The sequence below is a fragment of the Theropithecus gelada genome, chromosome 9, assembly GCF_003255815.1.
Source record: "Theropithecus gelada isolate Dixy chromosome 9, Tgel_1.0, whole genome shotgun sequence".
NCBI lineage: Eukaryota > Metazoa > Chordata > Mammalia > Primates > Cercopithecidae > Theropithecus > Theropithecus gelada.
Genome location: NC_037677.1, coordinates 7,219,842 through 7,243,073, shown reverse-complemented (window position 1 = coordinate 7,243,073; position 23,232 = coordinate 7,219,842). Strand labels below are relative to the sequence as shown.

The 23,232-nt window shown below is 45.3% G+C and overlaps 1 protein-coding gene across 3 annotated transcripts in view; it reads left to right on the top strand.

Moving 5' to 3' along the window:
* The window catches only part of SFMBT2 (Scm like with four mbt domains 2), a 255,402-nt gene that overhangs the window by 25,361 nt on the left and 206,809 nt on the right, over nucleotides 1-23,232 (top strand). For all 3 annotated transcript variants that reach the window (XM_025397759.1, XM_025397758.1, XM_025397757.1), the window contains exons 2-4: nucleotides 3,875-4,025; nucleotides 15,364-15,458; nucleotides 18,160-18,400. In XM_025397759.1, coding sequence (XP_025253544.1) covers nucleotides 3,926-4,025; nucleotides 15,364-15,458; nucleotides 18,160-18,400 — 436 coding nt within the window. In that variant the 5' untranslated portion in view covers nucleotides 3,875-3,925. The remainder of the gene's footprint in view (nucleotides 1-3,874; nucleotides 4,026-15,363; nucleotides 15,459-18,159; nucleotides 18,401-23,232) is intronic.

The following is a 23,232-nucleotide window of genomic DNA, read 5'->3' as shown; positions in this document are numbered from 1 at the left end:
TCCTCCCTTTTTCTTCCTTGGTTTACCTTTGTTTGCTCCAAGTGTTTCAGTTCCTACATTTTTCCTTCAGTTGCACACCCTTCTCCCCTCCGAATTCCCGGTATTTTCCCTGAGGGATCACTGGAGGGAGAGCTGGGAGAGCCGAGCTTTCCACAGTGGGCCGCCGCCCTCCCCTCTCCAAGCCCGTGCCACCTGTGGCTTCCGCAGTTGGTGATGTTGTGTCCGTTTCTCAGTGACCAAGTGATGCCGTAATCTCATAACCACACTTCCTTACACGGGGCAGGGGTGAGGGGTAAAGGGTGCGCATCTCACCCTTTGTAATATTCCAGTTACCCTCAGGACATTCTCAGTGGACGTTTGGATATTTGGTTGGATGGACACACTTGATTATCAACAAGTAGTTTGTTGACAGAGTGCCTCAGTGCTTGCTGTCTGCATGCCAGGCAGTCCAGGTGAACTGGGGATCCTGCTACCCACTGGTTTGTTGATAGTGCCTCAGTGCTTGCTGTCTGCATGCCGGGCAATCCAGGTGAACTGGGGGTCCTGCTACCCACTGGTTTGTTGATAGTGCCTCAGTGCTTGCTGTCTGCATGCCGGGGCAATCCAGGTGAACTGGGGGTCCTGCTACCCACTGGTTTGTTGACAGTGCCTCAGCGCTTGTTCTCTGCATGCCGGGCAATCCAGGTGAACTGGGGGTCCTGCTACCCACTGGTTTGTTGACACAGTGCCTCAGCGCTTGTTCTCTGCATGCCGGGCAATCCAGGTGAACTGGGGGTCCTGCTCCCCACTGAAGCTCCAGGTGTAGCGCAGGAGACTTTAGAGTGCCCCTGGCAGACAGCCTTTCCTTTGCTGTGCGCAGCCCGTGGGAGAAAATCTCTGGAACCTTCTGAGACGAGGTGCGAGCAGGGCAGTTCGGTGTTAGGTGATGTTTAGTTCCGCGCCTGCCAATGCAGTGGGTTCATTGTTGTGAAAGAGGTAGTTCCCATGTCCAGATTTTTGTGTCTCTGTCACCACAGGAATCTGGAAGGATTGCTCGTAGAAGAATGCAGTTCTGTCCACCCTTGGTTGAGTTCTTTTAGCAGACTGGTACCCACAGGATAAAATGTAGCCAGCCTCCATAGTAAATTGCTCAGTTTACCAGTGTCCTCCATTAACAACAACAAAAAATCTTAGAACCCCTCCAGCTGTTAAAAGATTCCTTCATTTAGTGTTGATTCCAGCTAAGCTTTCGGAAACTAAACTCATTACATTGCAGGTGATTCACTGGGGATATAAGATAACTGCATTTTTTAAATTAAAAAAACCTTTATTTTCATTATTAAAAACTATTGAAAAAGGATTTCACTGTCTAAAAAATTTCATTTTCATTATGAACAAAGCAAACCCAGTTTGTATTTTGGTTCAGGTCATTTCTGCATATACCATATTTTCGTACACTACCTGCCTTAGATTTATGCATCTAGAGGGCCATGGTTAAGATTGGGTTACCCTGTGGTGCCCCGCATGGTGCCACAGTGAGCACATCATGTCCATGGCTCTTCAGGCATGGTACTTACTTGTCCTTTCTGTGATTTTTTTTTTTTTTTTTTGAGATGGAGTTTCGCTCTTGTTGCCCAGGCTGGAGTGCAATGACACACAATCTCAGCTCACCGCAGCCTCCACCTCCCAAGTTCAAGTGATTCTCCTGCCTAAGCCTCCCAAGTAGCTGGGATTGGAACCATGTGCCACCACACCTGGCTAACTTTTGTATTTTTAGTGGAGATGGGATTTCTCCATGTTGGTCAGGATGGTCTTGAACTCCCGACCTTAGATGATCCGCCTGCCTCAGCCTCCCAAAGTGCTGGGATAACGGGCATGAGTCACCGCGCCCAGCCTTTCTGTGATTTTAAAACAAGCTGAAGAAACTGTTTAGGACCTAGTACACTGCATTTTACCCATAGCTCTCACACTTTGAATCAGGAAAGTCCTCGTTTAAGTTTCTTGTATCACTGATGTTGACTTCTGCGACTCAACCCTTGTGCCCGCATTTTTGCCTCAGGAGACATAAGGCCCTGTGCTGAGAAAATGAACGAGTGATAATCTCTCATTTGCAGGGGGCTTCTCTGTTGCACTGTTTTTCCCTTGGCTTAGTCATGAACTTAACTTTGTAGTAGCAAAATGCCTAGATTGCTGTTTGCCAACCCACTCCATATAGTTTTATAGTTTATACTCTGAAATAGGTATTTTCCTTCTTTGTACTGTGATTGAGAAATAGCTTCCTGTCCTCTCCACAGAGTCTGGTATAGTGCGTTAAATACAACAGGTGGATAATTGAATGCACATTGAATTACATTTCAGTGCTGTGTACATGGTACGTTTCCTGTCTCTTCCTACTTGTTCCTGGCATGAGTTTCGAGCTTTTTCTCTACCATTGCATAAATGAGTAACATGCTCTTTCATGAACCTTCTGTTTTTTGTTTAATTAGAGATGGGGGTCTCGGTATATTGCCCAGGCTGACCGTGAACTCCTGAGCTCAGATGATCCTCCCGCCTCAGCCTCTCAAGTAGCTGAGATGACAGGTGCAGATAGGCTACCCACTGCACCTGACATGAACCTTCAATTTTGACAAAACCTCCAAATGGTTTTTAAAAGATATTTTACCAGTATGTGAGTCACAAAATATCCCATTGGTAGTAGATATAGGTGCGCTATATTCGTTTATTTCTTCATCTCTGCCTGCCTGTTGGCTTATTTAAACTTCTAACTACGTGTGAAATGAAAGAGCACGTTGAATGAATGAGAGAAACACCATGTGGCTATGGGGGTTTGAAACACCGTGTGGGCAGTGTCTGAGCATCAGAGCCAGGTATGGCTGCTCGTTGGATACGAATACTCCCGGTGTCTCCTGGGCCCTGGCCTAAAGGAGTTGGAGAGCAGGGTTCTGCGGGAGCCAGCTCTAATGTGGCTGCTTTTTCTAGCCATCTTATTAGAAGGCAAGTGGGGAATAGCAGTGCTATCATAGGGAAAGCCTTGTCTCCATTTCTACTTTGTGAAAAAGCACATTATTGACAAACATCGATGCTTTAACTGGTTTTGGTAACAGATCATGGGTAACACCTGAGGACTTCTTCCTGAGGCAGGGCACTGCGTGTTGCAATACCTGCGTGTGGGATGCTGAAGTTGTGTGCGGGGGTGGAGGTTGCTGCTACATAGCTTCAAGGCGGGGGGAGCGTCTTACCCACTGTTGCCATGGTGGATCGAGACTGAAATGCAAGTTTCTGTTGGTGAAAGATGTGTCCGTCTTCGTGGTGATAATGACCTTTAGAACACTGATGGTTTTGCCCTGGTGAGACCTTTATTGTTGACCTTGTTGACCTTGTGTAGAGACGTACTCATTAGTCTTTTAAATTAATTAATTAATTTTTTTGAGATGAAGCCTTGCTCTGTCGCCCAGGCTGGAGTACAGTGGTGTGATCTCAGCTCACTGCAACCTCTGCCTCCCAGGTTCAAGCGATTCTCCTGCCTCAGCCTCCCGAGTAGCCGTAATTGCAGGCGCCTGCCACCACTTCTGACTCATCTTTGTATTTTCAGTAGAGACAAGGTTTCACCATGTTGGCCAGGGTGGTCTTGAACTCCTGACCTCGAGTGATCTGCCCACCTTGGCCTCCCAAAGTGCTGGGATTACAGGCATGAGCCACTGCGCCCAGCCTCAGTGTACCAGAATACTTATTTCTGGTATTTTCTATGATCAACGTTACGTTGCATCTTGAAAGTTTTAATGAAATGGTAGCAACACGAATAAGGTTAAGTTTTTTTTAAACAATTTAAAAATAAGTTAATATAATTAATATGGTTAAACTGCTCTGATCTTTTTTTTTTTTTGATTACTCTTAGGTAATTTTTTCTGCAGGATGAATTAAGAGAAGAGACACTTGCTCATCAGGCATGGAGAGCACTTTGTCAGCTTCCAATATGCAAGACCCTTCATCTTCACCCTTGGAAAAGTGTCTCAGCTCAGCTAATGGAAATGGAGACCTTGATTCTGGTAGGATTTTGTTTTCTAGATTCATCTGGGTTTTTGATGAATTGATCAATATCTTCCTGAAAATATTCAGGAAACAATGGTGCGACATTTCTAGCTCTCACATACTGCCTGGTTCCTGGGATTTGAAGTCCTATTAATAAGGATATAGCAGCTCTAAAATTTGGGTCAAAATTCTTATTTCGAATACTAGACAGAGAGGACTGGGTTATAGTGCAGCAACACATCACTTGAAAATCTCAGTGGTCTGGGCAGGAAATGTCTGTAAATCACTGTTCCATGGAGTCATTGCGCACCTTCCTGCAGGGTTTGTTGTGAGTGGGAAGAGCAGGGTTGGAGGTCTCGGACCGGCAATCACCTGCTCTGGCTCACAAGAGACAAATGCCATTTTTGCTCGGAACCCCTTGACGAGAAGTTAGTTGCATGTTTCTGCTGCAGCAAGGGAGGTTGGGTAAAAGAATTCCCTCCCAAGTGCTGGAGAGAGAGACAGGACATCCAGATCTGCCTACGTAGTAGATGCCGATGACACAGCATCTAAGATGTGGAGCACATCTGTCAGAAAAGCATACGATGTGGAAGGAAGTGAGGTCATGCGGATTGGTGGTGAAGTGCCTCTCCCTTCCAGAAATCTGAAAAACAGAACAGCTCCCTCCTCTGACTCAAACACAGCCTTCGATTCAAATTTATGTACGTATGTATGTATGTATGTATGTTTTGAGACAGGATCTCACCTGTTGCCCAGGCTGGAGTACGGTGGTACAATCATGGCTCACTGCAGCCTTGACCTCCTGGGCTCAAGTGATCCTCCCGCCTCAGCCTCCACAAGAGCTGGGACTACAGGTGTGTCCCACTGTGCCTGCTGACTTTTAAATTTTTTGTGGAGATGGGGTCTCACTGTGTTGTCCAGGCTTGTCTTGAACTACTAGGATCAAGTGATCCTCCTGCCTTGGCCTCCCAAAGTGCTGAGATTATAAGTGTGATTCACCACACCCAGCCTTGATTGGGTTTTAGTTATTTAACTAATGAAGTTATAAGCGCACAAATGCATCTTTTTCTAAATACTTACACAATAAAGCGTTTATTTAAAAGGATACCTTTTTTTTTTTTTTTTTTAAAAAAAAAGAGTTGCATTGTTTATACATACCAGCAAATTACTTAAGGACAGTTTAACCCTCTGAATCGTAAACATTAGCTATGGTGAATTCCTGTAAAAAAAATGTGGCTCATTAAGTCAGCCACTTGACCGTGGTCCGAAGAAGTCACAAAGTTTGTCTTCACATTTTGATGAGACTAGTCAATGACAGATTACAGGTTGCTCCATATCATTGAATTTATTAGATTAAGTTTATAACATCGTATCTTTATATGGAAGAAAACCCGGAAAACCCTGACATGAGTGAAGGCCTTACTGTGTTGAAAGATGTTAGTATCTGTTTCCAAATCGGCTCCTTTGTCCCTCTTTCAGATTTTTCGACACATCAACCAGATGTGAGACACCTTCTCCTACAAGTAGAGCTGAATCATCGTTCCTCCCTGGAACCGCGGAAGTTATTGTCTGAGAAGGCATAGTGGTGTAGGCTGAAAGTTCATCCTAATTATTCTACTTTATTTAAGTACAGATTTACCTTTTTAAAAAGTCTTTCCTGTGTTTGCTGAGTAAAGTTATTTTTTACATTTTGGACTTCCTGAGCTTTCAGGGTATTTTTGTAGTATATCATCTGCGCACGTCCGATGTCGATTCCTGGGTTATTTCTCGTGGCATGTTTTCAAAACTGTTTAAACACCTACTGTGTATTGGCTTTTCATGTGCACACCTTTGCAGTGCATCTCTCTAACTTAAGTAGATGCTGAAACTCATTAATGATCATCTGGTGTGAGGAAAATGATTTGTACCACATTTCGTTAAGGGTGGTTCTAGGGATGGCAGGTGTGAGAGCGAGAATCATTCTATCCTTGGCTGGGGGAGTCCCTGCAGAAAGCCCATGTATACTCATGTCACGATTGGTTCCTTACTCTTGTGTCAGGGATGGCCTGAATCATACAAGATGTTCAGATCTTTAATGGAGAAATACTATTTCTAAATGGCTTTAAATTGTCTTAACATTTTTCAGACATTGGCCCAGATTTTTCTCCACCCCCATGTGGCTAATCTGTCCTTTCGCCTTGGGATTTCTGTATTGTGTGGTGAGGAGAGTTTTAGATGACGATACAGACAGACTCTTTAAAGAGGATACAAATTTAAAGCAGAGTCTAGGACTTTGCAGAGGACAGTGGCTGGATTCACTTGAGAAACTCAAATCTAGTTTTGAGCATTTTGATTCTACAAGTAGTTTTTTTTTTTTTTTCTAAAATCTAGTTTTGAGCATTTAAACTATTAAGTATGATTCTACAAGTAGTTTATTATTACTTTTTCCAACCTGCTAACCCACGAAATATTTCCAGTCCTGGAATCACTTGGTGAGATATTTGGTTCTGGGACAGGCTTGGGGCTGTGCAGAGTTTTAGTGCTGAAGGTCTTCTCCTGGGAAGCGTTTTCAGATGGGATTTACTCATCCCACGTATAGGAGGAGGCAAACCCGGTGTTCTTTAGCTGGCTCTGAATTGACTTGCGATGATAGGTGTATGAGCGTGAGTTCAGACTGTGTGGCAGGCACAGAAAATGTTAAGTTCTTTGCATGTGTAAATTCACCTAATCCTTCAACAGCCCACAGGTATAGCTGCTTTTATTGCCCCAATTTTACAGATGAGGAGACTGGACAACAAGGTGAAGTGACTTGAGCCCTGTGTTAGAAGCAAGATTTAATTTCAGGCATTGTGAGGCTGTGGAGTTGGTGCTCTGAAACCCTGGGGGGCACCTGCCCCTTCAAGTGCACAGAGGAGTCATCAGGAAATCCCGACAGCCTCCTACTCACCCATCCATACACTCACACCCACCCCACAGCCGCACACACACACCCACACTCACACCCGTCCATCCATGCATACACCCCCACACACCCACATTCATACCCATCCATCCACCCATCCATACACTCACACCCACCCCACAGCCACACACACACCCCCACACTCACACCCGTCCATCCACACATATACCCACACACACCCACATTCATACCCATCCATCCATCCACTCATCCATCCACTCACACCCACACACCCACCCCACAGCCGCACACACCCACACTCACACCTGTCCATCCACACATACACCCCCACACACCCACATTCATACCTATCCTTCCACCCATCCATACACTCACACCCACCCCACAGCCACACATACACACCCACACTCACACCCGTCCATCCATGCATACACCCACACACACCTACATTCATACCCATCCATCCACCCATCCATAGGCTCACACTCACCCCACAGCCACACATACACACCCACACTCACACCCATCCATCCACACATATACCCACACACACCCACTTTCATACCCATCCATCCACCCATCCATACACTCACACCCACCCCACAGCCACACATACACACCCACACTCACACCCGTCCATCCATGCATACACCCACACACACCCACTTTCATACCCGTCCATCCACCCATCCATACACTCACACCCACCCCACAGCCATACACACACCCAAACTCACACCCATCCATCCACCCATCCACACATACACCCACACACCCACTCTCGCACCCATCATCCACCCATCCACTCACACTCACACCCATCCACATACACATGCACACACACACTCACACCCATCCATCCACCCATCCACACACCCTCACTCCCACCCATTCACACACACACCCTCATTCACACCAACCCACATACACACATATACCCCCCCACACACAATTTTGGGGGCACAGACACAACTTAGATTCTTTGTTGTTCTTTCCTACTCTTTTCTCCTGTGCCACCTCCCCTATGTCCCGTGATACATTACTACAGGGGTTTCCAAATCCCGGCCACAGATTGGAACTGGTCCGTGGGCTGTTAGGAACTGGGCCGCACCACAGGAGGTGAGCATCGGGTGAGGGAGCTAAGGTTCATCTGTATTTACAGCTGCTCCCCATTGCTCACATTACTGCCTGGGCTCCACCTCCTGTCAGATGAGCAGCAGCATTAGATTCTCATAGGAACGTGAACCCTATTAAGAACTGCAAATGCAAGGGGTCTAGGTTGTGCATTCCTTATGAGAATCTAATGGCTGATGATCTGTCACTATCTCCCATCGCCCCCAGATGGACTATCTAGTTGCAGGAAAACAAGCCCAGGGTTCCCACTGATTCTATATTATGGTGAGTTACAGAATTATTTCATTATATAGTACAATGTAGTAATAGTAGAAATAAAGTGCACGATAGACGTAATGCACTTTAATTGTCCCGAAACCATCCTCCCTTCCCCCATGTCTGTGGAAAAATTGTCTTCTACAAAACTGGTGCCTAAGTCCCTGGTGTCAAAAAGATTGGGGACCACTGTGTTACTGTCTCCCTAACAAGTGACTACATTTGAGTGACTGAAGTTTTTCCTTGAGAAAATTATGAGATCGAAGAAAGGAAAATCGAATGTGCTTGCGTGTTTTCTCGCTCTCTCTCTTTTTTTTTTTTTTTTTTTTTTGAGACGGAGTCTCTCTCTATTGCCAGGCTAGAGTGCAATGGTGTGATCTCGGCTCACTGCAACCTCCGATTCCCTGGTTCCCTCCTGCCTCAGCCTCCCAAGTAGCTGGGATTACAGGCACGTGCCACCACACCTGGCTAATTTTTGTATTTTTAGTAGAGACGGAGTTTCACCATGTTGGCCAGGATGGTCTCCATCTCCTGACCTCATTATTCACCCGCCTCAGCTTCCCAAAGTGCTGGGATTACAGGTGTGAGCCACCGCGCCCGGCCAGGTGTTTTCTCTTATGTTTGTTTTTTTGCCACTGTCTACCCCGAGATGTTATGATGCTATGATTCCTTGCAATGATGCCCCTGTGAAAGGAAGACTTCAGCTGGCCTCAGTCTCAATACCAGTTTCTTTTTTTTTTTTTGAGACAGAGTCTTGCTCTGTCGCCCAGCCTGGAGTGCAGTGGTGTGATCTCTGCTCACTGCAAGCTCTGCCTCCCGGGTTCCCGCCATTCTCCTGCCTCAGCCTCCCGAGTAGCTGGGACTACAGGCGCCCACCACCACGCCTGGCTAATTTTTTGTGCTTTAAGTAGAGAAGGGATTTCACCATGTCAGCCAGGATGGTCTCGATCTCCTGACCTCGTGATCCACCTGCCTCGGCCTCCCAAAGTGCTGGGACTACAGGGTGGGGCGGCCTTTTTCTAAGCAAAGCTCAAATCACAGTTGAGATCAATAACTGGCACCAAGTCCTGTAAATGAAATAGGCACAATATAAAATTACTCCTTCTGCTGGGAACACCAAATATGTGATTAGAAAAAGCCCAGGGAGAGCAAATAGCCCAGGATCTGCGGCCTCCCCAGCGGACACCAAGAAGGAAGTGCGCTGAAATTCCAATGCTGGGATTCCAGGTGTCGTCAGTTGCTGTGATAAAAGCAAGCAGAACAATATGCTGACATAGTGTTCAGTAGATTCCTTGACATTATTTTTATAGGCCTGCTACATGAAATTTCCTGATGAAGTCTGTAGATAAAGCGGTGTTGCACATTTAGACAGAGTGAGCCTCAGAAGAGAGAATGACGCTGAAAATGTGGGCTTGATTCTTCTTCTTGGCATTTGGCATTTGGAATGTATTCACTGGCTCTTCTGTTTGGGAAGGAAAGGAGTCAACAGTTTTCTCAGAAAAATTCAAGCCTCACTCTTCACGCTGGGAACTGGTCCTGTGTGATTCAATGGTACTCCCTTTTCTCCCTAACCCTCCTTTCAATAGTTGCGGCCTCCCCTGGCTAGGTGACTTTTATGTTTTTTGTTTTTTGTGCTTTTTTTTTTTCCCTCTAGAATACTGGCCATTGGGTAGTCGGACGAGCCGGGAGGACCTTTGTGCCATGAGGACTGTCCCTGCCTGTGGCGTAGCTCTGCAATTGTGAGCTCAGATTCCAGGCAGGTGGCCACGGTTCCTTTCTGAGTTGTTTGCACAGATGCTTCTGATGAATATACTCACCGTGGAACTATTTTCTAAATCTTCTGATAGTATGAAATCACTATCGGTATTTACAGGAAGAAAGACTTCATGTCTTCTTTCTTTCTCTTTCCACATTGAAAGAAAGTATCTAGCATCTAAGAAGGCGCTCAGTAAGCATTCACCCGGAATCTGCCAATTCCCAGTTCCTTTATTGGTGTAGTGGGCACAGGCTTTAATATTCAGCCTTGTAAACTTAGCCTTGTTTCAGATTGTAAAATTGTACAAACCCAAGATTTTATGACTTAAACGAAGATGTATGGGCCGTTTGTTTATTCCATTTTTCACTCTAACGTCACTTACACTCCAGCTTCTAGTAAGGTATAGTAAGGTATTCTTTTTATGTTTGTTATGAAATATTCTTGCCTCATCAATAGCTTTCTGTTTTCTAAAACTGGATTGCTGCTAATGAACATGCCTGTTCCCTTTTAAATTGTGAAATTTTCTTAGTAGTTTTTCCTAGTCGGTGTTCATGACATCATGGGGAAATACCGCCCACTGGGTCATTTACAGTGGAGGGAGATTGTCAGAATTTCCTTGATAAAATGTTTATGGGTTTAAGAGGTTTATGAATCAGCTATAAATATTTGCTTTGGCTTTATGAGGCCTCTCCCCATAAACATTTTGTGTGTTTTTCTATGGCTCATTGAAATGTCTTTGGAGAATCAGCTCCTTGGGGCACATCGGCCTGGGGAAGGGTTGGATGTGACACATTTTAAAAGGCTGTATTGTGAATAACCCTACATTTTGTGCTTGACTTTGTTATAATCCACAGTTCAAGTCATCAGTGCTGGGCATGAAGGTTTGAATTTTGTAAAATCCCATTCTGAGTCTGACCTTTGGTTACCTTTTTAAGTGTTTTCTTTAGACCAGCAGAGAGTGACAGAGCTTACTGTTCTACTGGTTCCTGCAGGGGAGACACAGTGGCACCCTCTGACCTCCTGGTTATCTTGACCGAATGAAACCGTGTACGCTGAATTCTGCAGAACCCATTATATTGGGAAATGTAGTTGTAATGAATTAAAATTGGATGGAAGCATAACTTTTGGTAAAATTCTAATAGCATAGATTAGGATTGTGTGGCGAATAAAGAACTGCAACCAGTGGTCTCAGTGTCGAGGTTGGAATTGGAGGCTCTGGTCTCCCCTGATCTGAAGTGATAGAATCATCGAATCTTTGTGGGTAACGTGGTGGGTTCACTAAAGCCTCTCATCCCAGGTGCTGGTGACTGCAGGCAGTTTCCGAGGTTCTGCCTCAATGTGCATGTTTCCTTTTGTTTTGTTTTGTTTTGTTGAGATGGAGTCTCATTCTGTGACCCAGGCTAGAGTGCAGTGGCACAATCTTGGCTCACTGCAGCTTCCGCCTGCTGGATTTAAGTGATTCTCCTTCCCCAGCCTCCTGAGTAGCTGAGATTATAAGTGTGCGCCACTACGCCTGGCTAATTGGTGTATTTTTAGTAGAGACGGGGTTTCACCATGTTGGCCAGGCTGGTCTCAAACTCCTGACCTCAAGTGATCCACCTGGCTCGCCCTCCCAAAGTGCTGGGATTACAGGGTGAGCCACTGCACCCAGCCTCTATTTGCATGTTTCTGATGCACAGGAACGAGTCATCCAGGACAACTTGTTCCCTTTTTCAGCAGCCATCATTCTCGGAGTCCTATGCAGAACCTCGTGCCTCATTTGGCCCAGGACTGAGTTTCATGCTGATGTCTCTTCCCAGGTTCTCTTCTTCCTCACACACATTCTGGGAGCTCAGTCCACTCTTTTCTCCGCAGGTGGCCATGGCTTCCTGTTTCTTCTCTTTTCCTGCTTTTTTGGCTGTAGACTGTTTCAGGGTTCACCAACATGGAGAGACAGACTCATCACTTTAAAACCTCCCTAGGATTCTGCAGAAGACATGAATGGTGGTGGTGGTGGTTTCTGGTGCATGACACAGGTGGGAGAAGGAGGGGGAAAGTACTTCATAAGAGCTCCAGCTTTGGACTCCTGACCCTGAGGCTGGACAACAGTGACTCAGGGTGATTCCCTGTCCTTTCTGAGCTCTCAAGATTGCCCCTGTGAGTATGCATCCATTATGATTCTTGGGAGGATTGTGAGGAGATACCTGTAAACCACTGTTTCAGTCTGTTTTGCGTTCCTATAACAGAATATCTGAGTCTGTATAATTTATGAAGAAAAGGTTTATTCAACTCCCGATTCTGGTGGCTGCCAGGTCTAAGACAGGCAGCTGCATCTGGTGAGGGCCTCAGGCTGTTTCTGCTCTTGGCAGAAAGAGGAAGGGGGAGCAGGTGTGTACAGAGAGATCACATGGAAAGAGGAAGCAAGAGAGAAACCAAGGAAGCCAGGCTCTTAACACCCACTCTTGAGGGAACTCATCCATTCCTTGGAGAGCCAGAACTCACCCCTGAGGGAGGGCATTAACCTATTCATGAGGGATCTGCCCCCAGGACCCAGACACTCCCTGCTAGACCTCAGCTCCCAGCACTGCCACATTGGGAATCAGATTGCAACATGACTTTTGGTGGGGACAGAGCACATTCAAACCATAGCAAGCCTTGTAGCAGAGAGGTGACACTCGAACACAGCACAGCTCTTAGGATGTTCCCAGGAGGGTGGTGGCTGCTTTGTAGATCTGGAAGTTGCTGACACAGGCTAGGGCAGGCAGGAGCTGCAGGAGGGTCTGGTTCAAGCTGAGCCCAGACAAGGAGGATGGAAAGAAGCTCTGGACTGTGTCTGCAGCAGGCTTGCTGTCCTTAGATACTGCATCAGGACGTTGGGGCAGATCACTAGTGCTGAGCGTCTGACTAGTGCATCGGAAATCTAATTCGGTAAGAGGTGCCCAGTGCCGTTCGGAGGGAGAGGATTGTCAGCAGAGCCACCAGATGCCACTCTGAAGTGTTTTCCGGAAGATGACTGCTTTCTCTCTCGTTCATTTCACTGTGTGAAGCTCTAAGCTTCTTGGTGTCATCCAGTCTTCACTGGAGGCTGTAGGACCCGTTGACTTTGTTTTTGTTTTTTTTTTTTTACAGGAAGCACATTTCTGCCTGAGGGGCTTCAATCCCTGGGTGGGACCGAATGTTAGAGCGCCACCAAGAAAAGATTTTCTCTCCTGGTGGCTTTTCCTTTTTCTTTTTTGAATGTTTGACTTACAAGTCACTTTATTGAAGCAAAAGTTGAGGAGGCCATTCTACGCAACTTGGGCTTAGAAGGCAAAATTTAAAATAGCCTTTCAATTCAGCCTCTCCTGACTTTACAAAAATGATCCTCTTCCCTCAATTTCTAAGAGTACACAAAGTATTAAGAGAGACTTACTTTTCCTACTTATACTTTAAAAATTTCAAGAAGGCCAGGCACGGTGGCTCACGCCTGTAATCCCAGCACTTTGGGAGGCTGAGGAGGAAGGATCACCTGAGGTCGGGAATTCGAGACCAGTCAGCTCAAGATGGTGAAACCCCATCTCTACTAAAACTACAAAAATTAGCTGAGTGTGGTGGCGCAAGCCTGTAATTCCAGCTACTTGGGAGGCTGAGGTAGGAGAATCTCTTGAACCTGGGGGCGGAGGTTGCAGTGAGCTGAGATCGTGCCACTGCACTCCAGCCTGGATGACAGAGCAAGACTCCATCTCAATAAATAAACAAATACATACATACATACATACATACATAAATATATAAAAAATAAACATTTCAAGTAGACAAAAAGTAGTGATAGTCTCTAAAAGAAGGCATTCTTATTTGACCCCATTTTCCCTGGCCCATCTGATAGGATTGGATATCCGTTTTGCACAAGCCACAAGATGGAAAGCAGTATTTACTCTTGGCCGTTGACATAGGCTTTTGTTTCTAGAGGATAAAGGGGTCGGACATCAGCATCCATTGGACATTATTGCAGGAAGATAATCTAAACTTTTGAAACTCTTGTGTGCATTTTGGACAGCTCTTTTCTGTTGTATGTTCTTATGACCTTGCCAATTGGTTCAAATAATGTTTATGGCTTATTATTTCTATTTAAAATGATGCAGTCACATTTATGCTCTGTGTGTGTTAAAATGTGTTATTTGATGCTTTTTGACTATACAAGTTTTATCTTATATGTAGCCTTAAATGTTTGGGGAATTGCTTGATTTCCTTCAAGCTGGGTGTGTGGGTTTGTGAAATTCAAATAGTTATGATTTTGGCCAGGTGTGGTGGCTCATGTCTGTAATCCCACCACTTTGGGAGGCCGAGGCAGGTGGATCACCTGAGGTCAGGAGTTCGAGTCCAGCCTGGCTAACATGTAGTGAAACCCTACCTCTACTAAAACATACAAAAATTAGTTGGGTGTAGTGGTGCATGCCTTTAGTCCCAGCTACTTGGGAAGCTGAGGCAGGAGAATTGCTTGAACCCAGGAGGTGGAGGTTATAGTAAGCCGAGATTGCACCACTGCACTCCAGCCTAGGTGACAGGGCAAGATTCTGTCTCTCAAAAAGACAAAACAAAAAACAAACAAAGAAAACCCACAAATAGTTATGATTTTGAGAGCCATGTTGTGCATTTGATTGTATTTCTCTTTATTCCTTGTGATTGGAGAAACACACGCTCTGTTGGTTTCTCCAGAGTGTCAGGCCCCAGCAGCTCTGTCCCAGCAGTAGGCAGGAGTTGGGAGCCCTGGACTGGCCAGGCATCAGGGGTGTGGGGCAGCTGGTTGGTTTGTCTTGTTGACTGGCTGGATGGGCCCACACACTCGAGCAATTCTTTTGGGCCTCATTTGCTCTTTTTCCCCTTAAAATGATGCCAGAGTCAGTGCTTTATCTTTATAACAATTAGTGCCGTTCTCCATATACGTCATAGCCTACATCACAGCCCTTAGTCAGTGCACGATGGGTTCCTTTGTATTGTCCTCCAACCTCCCTGCAGACTGGGGTGTCTACTGCAGCTAATTTCGAGCTAATACACGAACATGTAGCAAATATGCATTGGAACACGTCTCATGTTATTTACCCCAGAGAACCCAGTGTTACTCTTGATTTCATGAGTGCAATGTCAAAGCAGAATGTCCCATGTTTTCCTTTCTTTAGTCAACACCTCTAAAATCAGCAGACTAAAGCTTTGCAAAAAATTCCACAATATCCTTCTAAACTGTGGAATTAGCTTGTGTCTTGCATGAAGGATTTTCTGGTCTCAGTTGCAGACCAGCACCTTTCTGTCCTCCACTCCAGTGTTGATATTCTGCTCTTTTGTTTTTCAACAGAAGAAGGCTCAAGCTTGGAGGAAACTGGCTTTAACTGGGGAGAATATTTGGAAGAGACCGGAGCAAGTGCCGCTCCCCACACATCATTCAAACACGTATGTAAAGCAGCTTGCGTCCTCTGTGTTTAGAAAGTGGGACGGGAAGGAACCTATAGGCAGAAGCCAGAGAACCCAATGGAAGAAGGGCAGTGGAAACAGGGAAATTCGTGGCCAGGCATGGTGGCTCACACCTGTAATCCCAGCACTTTGGGAGCCTGAGGCTGAGGCTGGCAGATCATTTGAGTTGAGGAATTTGAGACCAGCCTGGGCCATAAACAGGCAAAATCCCATCCCTACAAAAAATATAAAAATTAGCTGGGTGTGGTGGCACACGCCTGTAGTCCCAGCTACTTGGGGGGCTGAGGTGGGAGGGTCTCTTGGGCCCAGGAGGTGGAGATTGCAGTGAGCCAAGGTTGCGCCACTGCACTCCAGCCTGGGTGACAGAGTGAAACCCTGTCTCAAACAAAAAGGAAAGAGGGAATTCAGCCAAGATTTTTTAGGAAGAAGGAGGAGACTTGGAAGTTAGCTTGGTTTTCCCAGATAGCTCCAGGGAATATAGACCACAGGTAAGGTCAGCTTGAGTAAGTAAAGAGCCAGAAAACTAAACCAGTAGGTATAATGTATTCTTAGTAGGTGTAATGGCTTTATGTTTTCAGCTTCAATTAATATTTTGATTTTGAAAAAGCTCATAAAAAATTTCCAGCCATTTATTGGCAGATGAGTCAGATTAGAGGAACTAACCATAAATATGATGAAAACATTTGGATCCAACCAAAAAAAAAAAACATTCTCATTAATAATATTTCTTTGAATAATGCAAAAAGCATGCCCAGTACTGGGCAAGTCCCAGAAAATTTTTAAAAAGTGAGTTTTTATCAGGTTTTTGCTTTGGTGTAAGATATTGGCAATATGTAATATCATTAGTAGGGAAAAAAAGACTAACTCACCTGGGTCCTAAGAAGTTGGGTCCTGGAAGTTTAGTCTTTAATTGTTGTTTTAATACAAATAGAAACGGAGATTTAACTGAGAAACATTTTTCACTTTGTCCATGCAGGACAAAGATTCAGCCTGAGTTCCCTCAACAAATTGGGGCACTTTTCTTAACCCGTTCTTCCTTTTGGCTCCTTGGCTGAATGAGGAAGCCAGAACTTGTGATTCCTTATTTTTATTTATTTATTTTCTGTGAGCCGGGTCTCGCCACGTTGCCCAGGTTGGCCTCGAACTCCTGGGCTCAAGCACTCCTCCTACCCCAGCCTCTTAAGTAGCTGAGATTATAGGCATGCACCACCGTGCCCGATGTGATTCCTTCTTTTAATATAACATTGTATTCTTTTTGGAGGTGCAGCGTTCTCTCCAAAAGGAATTTAAGATTTTTATTAAATTTCTGTGACCCTGAAAAGGTAGATCGTGTTTCCATTTCTCTTTATACTCTTTATGCTATGTTTACTTGTTTATTTTGAATGTGATTGTGGCTGTGTAGTGAAACCAAGAGCTAAATATTAAAACATAGCAAAGCTTTCAAGCATACAATGTGGTTATGGTCCCGCAAAAGCCATTGTAACATTTACATCTTAAGATGCTGAGATGATTTGGCAGTTGCCTTAGGCAGGTTAGGAAAGAAACATTGATCACAACTTTTTCCTTCCTTTCTGTACTGAGAAGTTATCAATTTCTTTCTGTATGGAGTCACTCCCATTTTCCTTGATTCAGTCAATCCTCCCACCTCCCTTTTAATCACAGGATAGTGTCCTGGGGGGCGGAGCTGGAGGTTGTCCTTCAGGATGCAGAAGCTCCCAGGTCTGTATGCCAGGTTTAAAGGAAGAGTAGCCTCAGACCCACATAAGTGTGATTGATAATTCTGTCATCTCCTTTAAGCAGTGGCCACTTATGGACAGCGGATATGTCAGCTTTGCAGTGTTAAGACCCACCAGGCTGGAAAGCTTTTTCTGGGAGTGAGGGCTGGTAGATATCAATAGACTGTAACCCTTAATTAAAAAACAAATCCAGGCCGGGCACGGTGGCTCACGCCTGTAATCCCAGCACTTTGGGAAGCCGAGACGGGCGGATCACGAGGTCAGGAGATCGAGACCATCCTGGCTAACACGGTGAAATCCCGTCTCTACTAAAAAAAATACAAAAAACTAGCCGGGCGTGGTGGCAGGCGCCTGTAGTCCCAGCTACTCGGGAGGCTGAGGCAGGAGAATGGCGTAAACCCGGGAGGCGGAGCTTGCAGTGAGCTGAGATCTGTCCACTGCACTCCAGCCTGGGTGACAGAGTGAGACTCCGTCTCAAAAAAAAAAGAAAAAAAAAATCCATTTTCTAGGGCCGTGTTGTTCATGGAATAGCCACTATCATGTGGTCCTTGTGAGCCTGTGAAAAGTAGGTAGTCTACATTCAGATGTGCTCTGAGTGTAGAATACACACTGGGTTTTGGAGGCTTTATTTAAAAAGAAGAAAGTTGGTCATTTCATTAATGTTTTTTATATTGATTACATGTCGAGGTGATAATATTTTGGATATATTGGGTTAAAATATTAGAATTAAATTTATTCCTTTTTTTTCTTAAAGTGGCTGGCTGCAGATGTAAAGTTTAGCATTACATTTGTGGCTTCCATAGTATATTACTTAGATAAATATATGCTCGTTTTAGAGCACCAGGAGTATTGTTTGTACTGCCATGGTTTTAGTGGTTTTTGCCATCTTCTGGATGTATGTGTCTAGGGTAGTAATGGGTTTTCTCTATTTCTGATTCCTTAAGGTTGAAATCAGCATTCAGAGCAACTTCCAGCCAGGAATGAAATTGGAAGTGGCCAATAAGAACAACCCGGACACGTACTGGGTGGCCACGATCATTACCACGTGTGGGCAGCTGCTGCTTCTGCGCTACTGCGGTTACGGGGAGGACCGCAGGGCCGACTTCTGGTGTGACGTAGTCATAGCGGATTTGCACCCCGTGGGGTGGTGCACGCAGAACAACAAGGTGTTGATGCCCCCGGACGGTGAGCCCCCGTTTCAAAGGCTTCGATTTACAAGCCACCATCCTTCACGATGCCTGTAGTTTGCAAGGAGCAGAGAGAACCTTGCCTAGAATCCTTAACGGTCTTAGTGCAAAGGTCTCACAGTTCTTTCGGAGTTGTTTCTCGGGCTTCCTTAGCTGGAGGGAGATGGGTGCATGTTCGGATGTCAGAGCTGGTGCTGACAATGGAGCCAGCCTTGGCTTTTAGGAACTGAAAGTGTGCCTAATCCTTAAATTACTTTTGGAGGGTAAGAAAGGAAGGCTGAAAGGACATCAGGAATTGAGTCTTTGGCCATGTTGCTTTTCTTCTGCTTTAGCAAGTCGACATTTTGAACAGTAACATGGAGCGTCTTAAGCAGGCTTCTCTAATCACTTTTCATCTGTCTTGTTGGGAGGCTATCAGGGTGTCAAGCTTTCAGAAAACCACACAGATGAGAGAAATGACATTGGTCTCAAGGGAATGGTCAAAACCCATATAGATATGATCAGTTTAGTTGCTATAAAGCCACTGTTCTCTATGGGGGCAGTTTTATCCCCCAGAGGACACCTGGCAATGTCTGGAGGCATTTTTGGTCAGGGTTATGGGAGTTGCTACTACCATTTAGTGGGGAGAGGCCAGCGATGATGCTAAACCCCCACAGTGCACAGACAGCCCCATAACTAATAATTACCAGGCTCAGCCTGCCAGCAGTGCTGAGGGGGAGAGAGCCTGCTGGAAAAGAATGGGCTGGACATGATAAATGCATCGAAGGAATTCGTCTGATCCCGTAAGTGAGAAAACTGAGGACAGCCAAGTACGTGAATCTCAACACACCACTCTCTGTTTTATTGTATGATAATGGCAGCAGTGATACTTGCAGGCTCTTGATGCCACCTTGCAAATGTGTGTGGTGTCCTCTTCGTAGCTAGCTGCCTGTTTTCATCTTGAAGTGACGTGTAAACTTGGAGAGGTGAAATCCCCAGGTTCATTCTGTCCGTGGTATTAGCAGCTGCCTTACTTAGCCTTTCGCAGTATTGGAGCTTTATTATTTTTTTTTTGGTTATGATATATTGTTTTTCTGATTATTGGGTTTTTTAACCCAATAATCCTGTGGTTTTTAACTACCCTTTGTTATGTGTAATTGATAGTCTGCTAAGAAGGGGGTCATAAAATGGCTGAAGTTAAGAGTTGCATTTATGCGACGTTTGTCAGGATCGAACCCACTGCCATGGCGTTAGCTGATATTTTGACTCTTTATTGTCTCTGAAGAAAGAGAAAAAGGTTGTTCTTTCTTTCCTTCCTGCATTGGGTCTTTGCCCCCGCTCTTTCCTATGCCGAGAACCTCCTTCCTTTCTGCGTCCTCCTCCTCCTCCAGCTGTCAGCATAGCTCCCTCTTCCTCCTGCACCAAGGTTGACACTGTCCGTGCTCACAGGCCAGGTCATACCCTATCTGCCTGCACCTTCAGTGTGCATCACGGTTGCAGTTGTACTGTCTTTTCTTTTTTGTTTTTCAGTATCTAATTTACATGCCATAAAATTCACCACTTTAAAGTGTACAGTTCAGTGATTGTTTCACAAGGTCATGCAACCATTATTACTATCTAATTCCAGAATGTTTTTTATCCCCTCCAAAGTCACTCCCCATTCTCCCCCTCCCCAGAAAACCCCTGGCAATCACTAATGTGCTTTCTGTTTCTGTAGATATTCCTATTCTGGGCATTTTACATGCATGGAAGCCTATGCTGTGTCACCTTTTGTGTTTGGCTTATTCTCCTAAGCATAGTGTCCTCAGGGCTCATCCCCATGGTAGCTCGTGTCTGAATTTCCTTCCTTTTTAAGGCTGAATCATATTCTCTGGCATGGATCGATCACATTTTGTCCTCGTTTCATCAGTGGGTGGACATTTAGATGCAGCTGTACTTCCACTTGTGTGGTTCTTTGAACGGAGTACACTTTATCACCTTAAGACTGTAAGCTGCATGGTGCGAACCCGCTCATCTGTGTACAGCAGCTCTAGCACGTGCTGCCTGTGCTTGAGGAATTCTCAGTAAAGGTTCACTGAGTAATTGAGTGATGTACTGAAGAAGGTGAAAGTGCTGCTCACATGGTAGACTGAAATAGCAAGGAAAAGAACAGTCGTTGTTATGAAGGTCGGAAGCATGTGCGCTCTCCTTCACCTTTCCTCCCTGAGCTGCCAGTAGAGCCGTGTGCACCTTCTCTCTGGACGTGCGAGCCTGGATTTCCGGCCTCTCTATTCAGGTGAGTGCTGGAGAATGGCTGTTACTAAGTCAGGTTTTATTTTTAGTTCCCACTCCAGCTCTGCGTAAGCAAATTGTAGGGTCAGGAGGCACACCCTGGGAGGCACAGTGCATGCTCATGCTTTTGGTCATGTCTGATTCACTCAGCCCCAGACCCAGCCTAAACGGGTCCTGAGTGACACTGTTAGATCTGCCTTTGAATTAAAACCGCCACTGAGGTGAGAAGCTGTGGTGTGACGTTTGATTAATTTACCTGTGATTTCTGATCCGTCGTGAAATAAATCAGCCTTGATGGATGAATTGTACTAATGGAATATTGAGGAAATACCAGGTCTAGTTAGAGATTTAGAGACCTTCCCCCATCCCCAACTCTGCACGCAGGTGCCACACGTTTATGCCACCGCACACTCGGGGGGGTGCATTCATGCTGGGGGCCAGGTACATGCTTGGGGGCACCAAGAGAAGGGCACACAGAGGGGGCACATAGAGTGGGTGGGAGCCTCAGGCCCCATCCTTGTTGCCGACGGTTTTACCATCACATTCATGACTCACTCTTCAAGTTTGACACTTGAGTCTTGAAAGGCCCTTGGAAAGGATGTAAGATGATTTCACTTTGTAATAGCTTCTCTAGTGAACGGTTTTAGAGACAAGTTCTGGGGTCTTGAATCTGAATACTCTAAGAGCTAATGGGTTCATTTGGTAAAAATGTATGCTGTTGCTTGAGAAAGAGGGCAGACTTTATTAATCAATTCTTCCTTCTCCCTCAGAAGACAAATGTGACAGCAGTCACATTCTTGGAAACACCATCAAATTTGTATCCTACTGACTTTGTGCTATTAGACAAGACACAGCCACACTTAAAATGACAAGTTCAAAAAGAAAAATGAGAAAACCCTGGAAAAAGGGAAACCGTGAATGTGATGGAGATATTTAAAGTCTATTCAGTTGTTAACAACTTATGCTAATTTGAGGAATTCTTCAGTGATTTTTTTAAAGAACTCAAAAAAATTTAGTGAATAATCAATATGACTTGGAGATCTTTAGTATGGAGAGCAGAGTCAGGAAATAGCAGGTTCATGGGGCAAGAGGTTTTATTGATTGCTGTAGGACAGAATAATTATTGCTTTGTAGCCAGAGGCGGCAGTTGTTCCGGAGGGAATAGTAGAATCTATTTTTTGAACAAGGATTCTTGTTCTTGTGTTTTTTTTTTCTGTCTTAGAGAGCTGATACCATTGTAAATTCTGCAACTGTACCTGGTCGATCTTTGCTGTGGTTAAACTTGAAAGGCACTGCAGAATATCAACAGGAGTTATAGCAATCCGGGGTGCATAATGTTTCTGTTTGGGAGGCTTCTTGGTGAGAGGGAGATTTTCTTACTGATTCCAGGAGTCAGAGTGGTAGAAAGGGAAGGGGCCCGTGGTTGCAACCCAAGATCTGAGTTCCTATCTCGCCTTTGCCATTAACTTAGCTCCATGGGTGAGTCCCCTTCTTGGGGTTCTCATCTTTTCGGGAGGGGTGTTTTAGTCTGTTCTCACACTGCTGATAAAGACATAGCTGAGACTGGTAATTTATAAAGAAAAAGAGGTTTAAGCAGGGCGCGGTGGCTCACGCCTGTAATCCCAGCACTTTGGGAGGCCAAGGCAGGCGGATCGCGAGGTCAGGTGTTCGAGACAAGCCTGGCCAACATGGTGGAATTCCGTCTCTACGAAAAATACAAAAATTAGCTGGGCATGGTGGTGTGTGCCTGTAATTCCAGCTACTCAGGAGGCTGAGGCAGGAGAATCTTTCGAACCTGGGAGGCAAAGGTTGCAGTGAGCTGAGATTGCGCTGCTGCACTCCAGCCTGGGCGACAGGGCGAGACTCCATCTAAAAAAAAAAAGAAAAAGAAGTTTAATGGATTCACAGTTCCACATGGCTGGGGAGGCCTCACAGTCATGGTAGAAGGCAAATTAGAAATGAGGAGCAAAGGCACGTCTTACATGGTGGCAGGCAAGAGGGCTTGTACAGGGGAACTTCCCTGTATAAAACCATCAGATCTCGTGAGACTTATTCACTATCATGAGAGTAGCACAGGAAAACCTGCTCCTATGATTCTGTTACCTACCACTGGGTCCCTCCCGTAACATGTGGGGATTATGGGAGCTGCAAATCAAGATGAGATTTGGGTGGGGACACAGCCAAACCATATCAAGGAGGTTGTGGTATAGAATCTCTAAAGAGCTTTCCAGTCGGAAATGCCTGGGTTTGTGATCCTTGTGAAGGAAGAAAGGAAGGAGGGTTTGGGTGCTAGTTTTCCTATATAATGCACGAGGAATGGAGTTTTTTTTTGGAGTTAAGATCCATGGACGTCTAGCCTAGGAATCTGTCCAAAGCATGGACATGAAGTTTCTGAATTACTGTTGGAGGTGAGGACAGTTTAACAGATTGGGAGACACGGTCATTAGGTCAGCAAGTTACGGCGTGTGCCTGGGTAGAATTTTCCCCCACAAAGAATTGTAGGCCCGAGTTCCCCATTGGAACCAGAGAACTGAGAGTCATTAGTCCTTAGCTGAGTAATCAGCAGAAGCTGAGTCAAGT